Source organism: Aquarana catesbeiana, linkage group LG06 (assembly GCF_042186555.1).
Source record: "Aquarana catesbeiana isolate 2022-GZ linkage group LG06, ASM4218655v1, whole genome shotgun sequence".
Lineage (NCBI taxonomy): Eukaryota > Metazoa > Chordata > Amphibia > Anura > Ranidae > Aquarana > Aquarana catesbeiana.
In genome coordinates this window covers 148,384,919-148,397,406 of record NC_133329.1, presented here as the reverse complement: position 1 = coordinate 148,397,406, position 12,488 = coordinate 148,384,919, and the positions used below count along the sequence as shown (strand labels likewise).

General features: G+C 40.8%; 1 protein-coding gene across 2 annotated transcripts in view; it reads left to right on the top strand.

Annotated features, from left to right (window-relative positions):
- Positions 1 to 12,488, top strand: part of LOC141101740 (transmembrane protein 180-like) — a 97,557-nt gene that overhangs the window by 40,767 nt on the left and 44,302 nt on the right. For both annotated transcript variants that reach the window (XM_073591035.1, XM_073591034.1), the window contains exon 5: positions 721 to 804. In XM_073591035.1, coding sequence (XP_073447136.1) covers positions 721 to 804 — 84 coding nt within the window. The remainder of the gene's footprint in view (positions 1 to 720; positions 805 to 12,488) is intronic.

The window sequence follows — 12,488 nt, the reverse complement described above, 5'->3', positions numbered from 1 at the left end:
ACCCTCTCTATTTGTTCTGTTTATCATTATCGCCAAATGAGAGTAAATCCCAAATTTTGTGTTGTCTTGATAACAGGAATAGAGGGGAAATCCTCTAATGTCAATACTAGTTCTGATGACAACCAATAATTCCCTCTTTTTAGGGATTTCCTCACACTTCCTGTTTTAGCTATGGGACAGGAAGTGAAGGGAAACCTCCCCAATGGACACAGATTGTAAAAAAAAAAACATATGGGGTTTTAACCCTCCTGTACCCTATCCGAAATAAAGAAAATTGAAAAAAAAGTTTTGCCTTTAGTTCTATTTTAATTTTATGTGATTACTATTAAACTGTTATTCTGTCTGTAACCTTCTATTTACCACATTTAGCTACAAAGACTAAGGACTGCTTCTAAAAAAATTGCTACTTAACAGTTTTTACAGATCGCTATTTTTGTGGAATCCCTATTTTATGCCAAATTACAGACCCTGGTGAAAGGAGTAGGGGAACACATGATTCTCAAAATGCACAGGCACCTAGTGCATTACTATTTTATGGGAAATCTCCTTTTTTTTGTGGTTTGTAGTAACACAAAGTTCAATGAAAAGCTGACAGAGCTTCCAACCCTTCCTCTAAAATGTAAAAAAAAACAACAACTTTTGACTGGGGTTTTGCTATTTAATTTTGTTTGTAAACTTTTGTCTAATATTAAATGAAGTTTTCTTTCCTTTCTCTTCTAGGGTGCTAGTGTATGCCTCATTTAGTTTATTCAATCTGCCTCTTGCTGATATTGTGGATGCTGATTTTGCTAACTACAAGCGCAAGTAAGTAATACAGCTGGGATAAAATGTCATACATAAACTGCATTATATGAAGCTGGAGTCATATTTATCAGTAATGAAGTAAATGAGGGCATAAAAAACTCCATTTACTTTCATTACCTGCTCTATATTTATGATATGAGTGGTTACTTATGTCTGTCTTGATTACTAAAGTGCAGCCTATGTAGATAACAATAGAATAATTAATGTTGAGGACCTATTCAAAGTATTAGGCTAGTCCCAAGATGTTCAATTAATCAAAAGGAGTAAACTAAGCCCCGGGGACCATAAACTAATAATGTATGAAAATGAACCCTAACACATTCACCTGTTCATACGAGACATCTCTACTCAAATTGTTGTACCTTTATTCATTATATAAAAAACATGGACAAATCCATTTTACTTAATTGACTTTCATATATGAAATCATATTGAGGACCTTGTTCATTAAAATGCACACAGAGGGGGAGGGTAGCTGGTGGTCATTCCACCCCCTCTCCTAACTCTTCCTATCCTTGCACTCCCCCCCCCCCCTTTTTTTTTCCCCTTCTCCCCCCTTTTTCTACCCTCCCTCTCTTTTTCCCCCACCTTTTTTCCCTTCCTTATCCCCCTCCTAAACAAGCCCTAACAGGCAGAGAATTTGGAATGAGGGACCGGCTTAATAGTTGGCCCTCTGGTCCACTCTTCTCAGGAAAACAGACATGCAGAGAACGTTTCGTGACTAGAGGCCCCAACTTTCGTGAGATCTAGACAGGCCGACAGACACAAACCTTACCATACACAAACCTTACAATTTAAGAATGCTTCAACGTGATCTTTATGTCTGACCTTAACGTGAATGTTGACGATACCTTAGACATGGAGTACCTTGTTAGCTATGCTGCTGATGTGTATCTTTTGCTGGCACTCCAGTTGGAGCCCTATTATTTTATATTATTACATCTGTAATGTCTTTCATTATCTTTAATAAAAATCTTTATGGAAAAAAATGCACACCTAGGAGGGATAAATGAAAGTGTCTGAGACAAATTCTGTCCCAACCGGTGCCATTGCCCAGAATGAACATGTTTCATTTTTTCCACACAGCTTGGTAAATTTAATTTAAAAGCTAATTGGCTGCGCTCCAGTTGAGAAGTTTGTCTCAGACACTTTTTATTAAATTGCCCTAGTGTATAATTCAGCGACAATTTGTCTCTAAACAAAGACTTCAGCTAAATGTTCAGCAATGGACAGATACTTCCTTCCCTTTGCCCAATCCAAAACGGGAAAGGTGCGTGCCTGCTGCACAAAGGTTTTTTAACAAATATTTCCCGTGGTTGTCAATTCTTTTACTACCCTTTAGGTAAACTCTACAAGGTCCAATTCCTGTCCATCACTGCAACAGAAAATTGAGTAGGTGCGGAACCTGGCCACGTGTGTTTACCCAAAAGCTGGCTGTACACAGAGCAAATTTTATCCAATTCACACTGAATTGGCCCAAATTTCCTCAGTGGACGGCCTGTCAACCCCCTCTGGCCCAACACCCCTCAATTGATGTGGCAGCGCAAGCTGTCAAAATACAGTAGTTACAGCAGGAGATTCGTACTTTAGCGCTGTGCAGCCCTGCAAGCTGATTTGAAAAAAATCTATGTGTATGGCCAGCTTTAGACAAGCTTCTGACCACTCCACTCATCTGATTCTTCTGGACAATCCTTTGACGATTCCTAAATGCTGCCTGTCTGGACTCATTGGAAGGAGTAGTGATTAAATAGCTGTGAAAGTTTGTCCAGTCAGCACTGTTTTCAAGCAAATTAGCTGGTGACAGAGAGGTCTGCAGTGCATCTGTCTACCCTACAACAAATGTGGATGTCTGACCTCCCTCTAGTGTTTATAGACTGCTCAACAGAATTGTAGCCATTTTATTTACAGTGCATCCAGAAAGTATTCACAGCGCTTCACTTTTTTTACAGCCTTGTTCCAAAATAGATTAAATTAATTATCTTCCTCAAAATTTTACAAACAATGCCCCATAATGACAACATGAAAGAAGTTTGTTTGAAATCTTTGTGAATTTATTAAAAATAAGAAACACAAAAAAAAAATCACATGTACATAAGACCCCTTTCACACTGGAGGCGTTTTTCAGGCATTACAGCGCTAAAAATAGCGCATGCATAGCGCCTGAAAAAAGCCTCAGCTGCTAACCAAGTGTGAAAGCCAGAGTGCTTCACACTGGGGAGCTGCGCTGGCAGGGCGTCACAAAAAGTCCTGCTAGCAGCTTCTTTGCAGCGGTGGAGGAGCGGTGAATACACCACTCCTCCACCGCTCCTGCCCATTTAAAACAATGGGGCAGCACTGCCGTACCGCCGGCAAAGCGCTGCAGCAGCGACGTTTTGCAGGCGGATGTAACCCTTTTTCGGCCGCTAGCGGGGGTTAAAACCGCCCCGCTAGCGGGCAAATATCGCAGCTAGAACGACTGTAAATCGGCGCTAAAAACGCCGCTTTAACGGCGACGCCCGGGGCGGCTCAGTGTGAAAGGGGTCTTAGCATTCACATCCTTTGCCATGACACTCAAAGTTCAGCTCAGGTGCATCCTGTTTCCACTGATCATCCTTGAGATGTTTCTAAAACTTGATTGGAGTCCACCTGTGGTAAATTCAGTTGATTGGACATGATTTGGAAAGGCACAAACCTGTCTATGTAAGGTCCCACAGTTAACAGTGCATGTCAGAGCACAAACCAAGCCATGAAGTCCAAGGAATTGTCTGTAGACAGTCTGGACTGGTTAAGGGTACAGAACAAAATTCTGCAGCATTGAAGGCCCCAATGAGCACAGTGGCCTCCATCATCCATAAACGGAAGGAGTTTGGAACCACTAGGACTCTTCCTAGAGCAGGCCACCCAGCCAAACTGAGCGATTGGGGAGAAGGGCCTTAGTCAGGGAGGTGCCCAAGAACCCGATGGTCACTCTGACAGAGCTCCAGTGTTTCTCTGTGGAGAGAGAAGAACTTTCCAGCAGAACAACCATCTCTGCAGCACTCCACCAATCAGGCCTGTATGGTAGAGTGGCCAGACGGCCATGCCTCAGTAAACGGCACATGACATCCTGCCTGGAGTTTGCCAAAAGGCACCTGAAGGATTTCTGGTCTGATGAAAAAAAAAATTGAACTCTTCGGCCTGAATTGCAAGCATCATGTCTCGATGAAACCAGACACCGCTCATCACCTGGCTAATACCATCCCTACAGTGAAGCATGGTGGTGGCAGCATCATGCTGTGAGGCTGTTTTTCAGTGGCAGGAACTGGGAGACTGGTCAGGATTGAGGGAAAGATGAATGTAGCAATGTACAGAGACATCCTTGATGAAAACCTGCTCCAGAGTGCTCTGGACCCACAGCCAAGATAACAAAGGAATGGCTACGGGACAACTCTGTGAATGTCCTTAAATGGCCCAGTCAGAGCCCAGATTTGAACCTGATTTAACATCTCTGGAAACATCTGAAATTGGCTGAGCACCGACACTCCCCATCCAACCTGCTGGCGCTTGAGAGGTCCTGCAAAGAAGAATGGGAGAAACTGCCCAAAAATCGGTCTGCCAAGCTTGTAGCATCATACTCAAAAAGACTTGAGGCTGTAATTGGTGCCAAAGGTGCTTCAACAAAAGATTGAGGACAGGCTGTGAATACTCATGTACATTTTTTATTTTTAATAAATTTACAAAGATTTCAAACAAACTTCTTTCACATTGTCATTATGGGGTATTGTATGAAGAATTTTAAGAAAAATAATTAATTTAATCAATTTGTAATATGGCTGTAACATAACAAAATCTGGAAAAAGTGAAGCGCTGTGAATACTTTGTGGATGCACTGTATGTGGTCTAAAACAGTTTAGTACAAAAGATTTACCAAAGACCTGTGCCTGCGTGGGTTTTTTCCGGGTACTCCGGTTTCCTCCCACACTCCAAAGACATGCTGGTAGCTTAATTGGATCCTGTCTAAATTGTTCCTAGTATGTATAAATGTGAGTTAGGGACCTTAGATTGTAAGCTCCTTGAGGGTAGGGACTGATGTGAATGTACAATGTATATGTAAAGCGCTGCGTAAATTGACGGCGCTATATAAGTACCTGAAATAAATAAATAAATAAATAAAATAAAGACAGGGGTTGTTGAACGAATATACTTTCCGGGTGCTATGGGCAATGTAATGCAGAAGTGACATCATCCGTGACCATCCTAAGGCTGAAAGGGATCATCGTGGGACCTGGAAGAATCTCTGCGGGAGATGGTGTCGGCGTTGGATGGCGCAGCAATTGCAATCCTGACCTATCTACTACTGTAAGAGGGCACAGTATTGAGTAAGTGTGTCATAATGTGCAGAATCGAATCCGCACATAGAGAAATTGTAGTTTGTTTTATTGTTTAATTAGGACTGTCTTGTTTTGCTTGTTCATATTTGCAGGGCATGCTCAATCCCGCAAAACTATTATACAGCATATTGATAATCACTTGCCTTAATAAGTTTGCTTATTAGAGGTGCTGTTTCCAAATCTTGCTGCATGATTAATTAGTTTTTATCTTGGGATCTGGCACATTTTCATGTTGACCTATTTGATAATAATAGAGCAGCTTCCCCATTATTTATTTATTTTTTTTAATGAAGTTTTTTTTTTTTTTAGAAACAAGCTGAAATGTTCACAGACTAGTAAAGATTACCATTTACTGTCATAGTGTATACGTATATATTTTTTTCGTGACTGTTTTTTTCCAGCTGCATTAAAAAGATTGTGCATAAAGGGACAATCTCATAAGCTTTATAAGAACTGCAAATAAACACAGGACATGGTATGAAACACAGATCCCTTTTATAAAAACCCATTTGTATAAGCTTACAGATAAGTGTATTGTAGAAATAATGGACCCGCTTGATGTGCCTTGAATAGACGAAGAAGGCCTTCACCTCTGAGAACAACAGTCAGAACTAGATCTCTTATTGAACCAATACAAAGATATGTTCAGCTAGAGAAAGCACTGTGTAAGCAAAAAAAAAAAAATTTTTGATCATTCGTTTCCTATAATTTTTTAGTAACCAAGTTTTTGTTCTTCTGTCAGTTCAAGGTAAAGTTAAGAGACCCATAAATTGTGCCATTTTCTGGGGTGAAAGGAAAGAAAATTGCTTGATTCCCCCATCAACACAGTATTGATGGGGGAATCCATCCCGTACCAGTATTGTACTATTGTATTCTGCCGGTAGGGGCGGGGAGCCTTCCTGGGCGGCACAATACAAAAATTACTGCTAGCAGCTATAGCCGCAGGCACTAATCGCATGCAGAAAAATTAAACAGGCTGGTTGTACCAAGCTGATCGATATACGAGAATATATTTACACATTTGTCACATAAGCACTTTAAAGTGGAGTTCCGGACGAAATATGACTTTTAACCACTTGCCAACCACCGCATGTACATATACGACGGCAGAATGGCATGGACAGGCAAATGGGCGTACAGGTACGTCCCTTTTAAATTTGCCGCCGTGTGGTCGCGTGCGCGCCACCCTGCCGCGGGCTCCATGAGAGTGATCGCGGGTCCCGCTGACTCGATGTCCGCGGGGATACCTGCGATCGTCTCACGGAATGGAAGAACAGAGAAATGCTGATGTAAAGAAGCATTTCCCCGTTCTGCCTAGTGACAGGACACTGATCACAGCTCCCTGTAATCAGGAGCGGTGATCAGTGTCGTGTCACACATAGCACATCCCCCCCACAGTTAGAACACATCCCTGGGACACACTTAACCCCTGCAGCGCCCCCCTCCTGGTTAACCCCTTCACTGCCAGTCACATTTACACAGTAATCAATGCATTTTTAATTGCACTGATCGCTGTATAAATGTGAATGGTCCCAAAATAGCGCCAAAAGTGTCCGCCATAATGTCGCAGTCATGATAAAAATCACTGATCGCCATTACTAAAATAAAAATGCCATAAAACTATCCCCTATTTTGTAGACGCTACAACTTTTGTGCAAACCAATCAATAAACAATTATTGCGATTTTTATTTTTTTATTTTTTTTACCAAAAATATGTAGAAGAATACGTATTGGCCTAAACTGAGGAAAAAAAATGTTTTTTTATATATTTTTTGGAGATATTTTGTTATAGCAAAAAGTAAAAAATATAGTTTTTTTTCTCAAAATTGTCGCTCTTTTTTTGTTTATAGCGCAAAAAATAAAAACCACAGAGGTGATCAAATACCACCAAAAGAAATCTCTATTTGTGGGGAAAAAAGGCTGTCAATTTTGTTTGGGAGCCACGTCGCACGACTGCGCAATTGTCAGTTAAAGCGACGCTGTGCCGAATCGCAAAAAGTGCTCTGGTCTTTGGCCAGCCAAATGGTCCGGGGGTTAAGTGGTTAAGATAAAAATACCCCAAGAATACTCATGCCTCGTGCAATGTAACAAAGGTATGCTGTAAACTATGCCCAGTTTTCTATCTGTGCAGCATTGTTTTCTTACTTTGTGATGTTTCTGCACAGCGCGGCCATCTCCAGTGTGGGCATCTGAAGCCACAGTGTCCTTCTTCCTGGAGTCAATGCATGCTGGCTACCCAGCATGCACCTGCCGATCTTGCGCATGTGCAGTGCGGTGCAATTTTGGTTAGCTTGGCATTGCACAGCCATACCAAGCTGACCGAGATTTTCCATTGACGCCAATGTTAAATGTTACTGGAGCCGTGCCATGCCAAGCTGGCCAAGAAATTACATAGACGCCATGCCAAGCTGAACAAGATCTCCCAGGAGCCAATTCAAAACCGGAAATGACATCTGCAGCCGCGGCACCCTAGAGGAGGAAGTGAAATTAGATATAGGCATAAATCAGTTAAGTGAACAGAAAAAAAATAAATAAATTGCCAATTCATTTTAAGGATGCACATTAGTGCTGCATGGTGAGGAGTTAAAAATGTGGGTGAAAGTCCGCTTTAATGATGTATTTTTGCACTATTGTTTGATTTGCACTATTCATGCACTGGCACTTTATTGACACTTTATTTATATTTTTGCACATAGTATAATAAGTAGATTTGTGAATGTATTGTTATATTTTTTTTTTATATGCATATACAGTATCACACAAAAGTGAGTACACCCCTCACATTTTTGTAAATATTTTATTATATCTTTTCATGTGACAACACTTAAGAAATGACACTTTGCTACAATGTAAAGATGTAAAGTAGTGAGTGTACAGCTTATATAACAGTGTAAATTTGCTGTCCCCTCAAAATAACTCCACACACAGCCATTAATGTCTAAACCGCTTGCAACAAAAGTGAATACACCCCTGAAATGGGGTGTGAAAATGTCCAAAGTGTCAATATTTTGTGTGGCCACCATTATTTTCCAGCACTGCCTTAACCCTCTTAAGCATGGAGTTCACCAGAGCTTCACAGGTTGCCACTGGAGTCCTCTTCCACTCCTCCATGACAACATCACAGAGCTGGTGGATGTTAGAGACCTTGCACTCCTCCACCTTCCGTTTGAGGATTCCTCACAGATGCTCATTAGAGTTTAGGTCTGGAGACATGCCTGGCCAGTCCATCACCTTTACCTTCAGCTTCTTTAGCAAGGCAATGATCGTCTTGGAGGTGTGTGTTGGCATCGTTATCATGTTGGAATACTGCCCTGTGGCCCAGTCTCTGAAGGGAGGGGATGATGCTCTGCTTCAGTATGTCACAGTACATGTTGGCATTGATGATTCCCTCAATGAACTGTAGCTCCCCAGTGCCGGCAGCACTCATGCAGCCCCAGACCATGGCACTCCCACCACCATGCTTGACTGTAGGCAAGACACACTTGTCTTTGTACTCCTCACCTGGTTGCTGCCACACACGCTTGACACCATCTGAACCAAATAAGTTTATCTTGGTCTCATCAGACCACAGGACATGGTTCCTGTAATCCATATCCTTAGTCTGATTGTCTTCAACAAACTGTTTGCGGGCTTTCTTGTGCATCATCTTTAGAAAAGGCTTCCTTCTGTGACAACAGCCATGTAGATCAATTTAATGCAGTGTGCAGCGTATAGTCTGAGCACTGACAGGCTGACCCCCCCACCCCTTCAACTTCTGCAGCAATGCTGGCAGCACTCATATGTCTATTTCCCAAAGACAACCTCTGGATATGACACTGAGCATGTGCACTTAACTTTTTTGGTTGACCATAGCGAGGCCTGTTCTGAATGGAACCTGTCCTGTTAAACCGCTATATGGTCTTGGCCACTGTGCTGCAGCTTAGTTTCCGGGTCTTGGCAATCTTCGTATAGCCTAGGCCATCTTTATTTAGAACAACAATTATTTTTTTCAGATCCTCAGAGTTCTTTGCCATGAGTTGCCATGTTGAACTTCCAGTGAACAGTATGAGAGAGTGAGAACGATAACACCAAATTTAACACACCTGCTCCCCATTCACACCTGAGACCTTGTAACACTGAGTCACATGACACCGGGGAAGAAAAATGGCTAATTGAGCCCAATTTGGACTTTTTCACTTAGGGGTGTACTCACTTTTGTTGCCAGTGGTTTAGACATTAATGGCTGTATGTTGAGTTATTTTGAGGGGACAGCAAATTTACACTGTTACACAAGCTGCACATTCACTACTTTACATTGTAGCAAAGTGTCATTTCTTCAGTGTTGTCACATGAAAAGATTAAATAAAATATTTACAAAAATGTGAGGGGTGTACTCACTTTTGTGAGATATTGTATATTTGCCCATTAGCTACAAAAAAATTTCAACCTTAATGTGGAAGGATAGAAAAAACTACTGTATAGTGCATTACCACTTTAATATGTACTTTTTTGATATAATGTACTCACAAAAGATTCACGGGGTTATAGCATATAGTATAAGCATGCTGCCCAACTGAGCGCGTGTGCAATGATGTCAGCACCAAAACTCCAGCCCTACCCGTTTTGTCGGCATAGACATCCTCAGGGAGCATGTGTTGATGTTACATGTATAATTGTGGCATAATTATGTTTGTTTGGGTATTGTGTTGTGGGTTAAAGTACTTTTTGTGTCAGTCAAAAGTTAAGAGTGTACTTTAAATTTACCAAGAACCAAAATCAAGATGTTTATGTATAGAACCACAACAATGTAGTACCATGCCCTTACTTCCAGTAAGGCTGGGTTCACATATAAGCACGCAGCGGCTCACAGCAGAAGTCCAGTGCGTCCTCGTTCACCGTTTCAGGTCCAATTTCAGCCCGAAATTGACCAAAAGACGCACAGGGCTCCTGCTGTGCAAATTGGATGCACTAGTGTGAACCCAGCCTAAAGCGTGCATTAGTAATAAAGGGAACTATGCTTGGTGCATGATGGGACACTTGGGGGTTGTTTTACTAAACGAATAGACACTGGTAGCACTTAGCAAAATGAACATTTGCCGAGCTTCATAAATAAGATGAAGCTGTGTTCACTGTAATCAACCAATTACTTGCTAGCAAAAACCCTTTTTCTACCCCTCACTTTCTACATCCAGAGCGAATACAGAATCACCTTAGCTACAAACATTCACTTCCAAATTTCACATTCACTTTGCTAAGTGGACAGCCTTTACTCCTAGTAAATTCTAGTAAATCAACCCCTTAATATATACATATTAAAAACACACCTGTGTATGTAAGACTCTTGTTGCGATGCTCATATTAGTAATCACTTTACACTTAAAGGTAAAAAAAAAATAATAATAATAATGTAAGACGCCAATTTACAGTTTTGTGTACCTTTTACTTATTTCCCTGTTTTTGCATAATTTTTAAATTTACCATTTGTTAATGCTATTTTTTTTTCATTCAGTAGTTACATAATTACATAGTTAGTAAGGTTGAATAAAGACACCAGTCCATCCAGTTCAACCTGAGTGAGCGTCCACAATTGTCCCCATCACCGCGTCCCATCAACTATATATTATTATTTTTTATATATTTAAGGTACCCATGTAGCACCATCAATCTACGCAGTGCTCCACACACACCCCCAAGGGGTCCACAATCTAAGGTCCCCAACTCACACCCATACACCAGGGCCAATTTTGGACAGAAGCCAATTAACCTACCAGCATGTCTTTAGAGTGTGGGAGGAAACCAGAGTACCCAGAGGAAACCCACGGAGGCACAGGGAGAACATGCAAACTCCAGGCAGGTAGTGTGGTTGGGATTTGAACCAGCGACCCTTTTTACTGCTAGGCGAGAGTGCTACCCACTACACTACTGTGCTGCCCAGTACAAATATATTGTTTGTGTGCGCTAATACGTTTTAGATTAATTCTATGGAAATATAGTCTTGGTAAACATTTGCATAGCTGTCATGGGTTATACAAATTAGTTATACAAATTAGTGCAATCTTCCAACTCTACAGGTCATAAACTTCCAGAAAAATATGTGGTAGGGAGATGGGAGGTCTTTGCACAATTTTGAGTATGTATTGTGGAAAAAGGCAACAGTTTGTTCAGCCATCTGAAGTACAAAATGACTGGTAGCAATAGGGATTAAGTCTTATTTTTACATATTTTGCATGAGATTGCATTTAGATATTTTGCATGAGATTAAATTGAATGTTCTGTATGTCCCTTAATGGTAAAAGTAAAGCATATCTGTCTTTTCATACGTACAACAAAATTTACCTTAGCAACGCATTATGAGCAAACCGGTAGCAGAGCAGGACATAGGATGTAGGGCATTAGGCCTTAAGCAATCATCTTCTTTATAAATCTCTAATACATATGCGTGTTCATATCTAAATTGACTTATGTCACCATTCTGATTAATGCAATAAACTTTCATCTCGGCTTTCAGCTTCCACTTTGTACTGTTTAAATTGCCAGCTTGGTCATTATTGGTCCAAAGTCCTTCCATTATGTTATCTCCAGTTCCACTTAACAGATGTCTCTTGTGTAAATGTTTTTTTTACCTCCAGTAAGTAAAAAGGGAAAAGATTAACAGTATACTATTTATTACATATATTACAGTACTGGAGCGGAACATTTTTTTCATCTTTCCATCTATTAAATACCCTGCCCTTGTTGTTTTAACTTTGGATAGTAAAACATATTTTTTTTTACTGCCAGTAATTACCTTATACAGCCCACTTCCTGTTTCTTGTCTAGTAAAAAGCCTAGGCTTATGACATCATGCACAGCTCTCTCTCTCACTCTTGAGAGTTTGCCAGGAAGGGAGGGGGGGGGGTGAGTCATAAGAGGGCCAATGAGAGCTGCAGAACTGGAGGTGTGCCTCTGTGTGCCTGCATAAATCCAAGAAGTGAACAGGCAGCAGCTTCAGCTGCCCACTGTGAAAATGTTTGCAGCCAGACTCAGTGGAGGGAGATTTCTGCAGCATATTTGGCAAGTACAGAATCACAGTATATATAAAATAATATGCAAAGTGGTTGGAGGGGAGCTTCAGAATATCAAAGATGTTTTTATTACAAATTATGTGAGCAGACTGCAGTTCCTCTTTAACAGTCTGTAAAATAGAAATGCTATTTTTAGAAGATACTAAAAGTGAAACAGTTTTGATAGGTCAAAGCCATCTAAAGTGGCTTAATAAAATATTCAGACAAGTACATGCTCCCTCGTTTGATGGCACTTAGAAATATGATTTTGAGGAATCTTCCACTTTAAATTTTGCCAGCCTGTTTAGATAA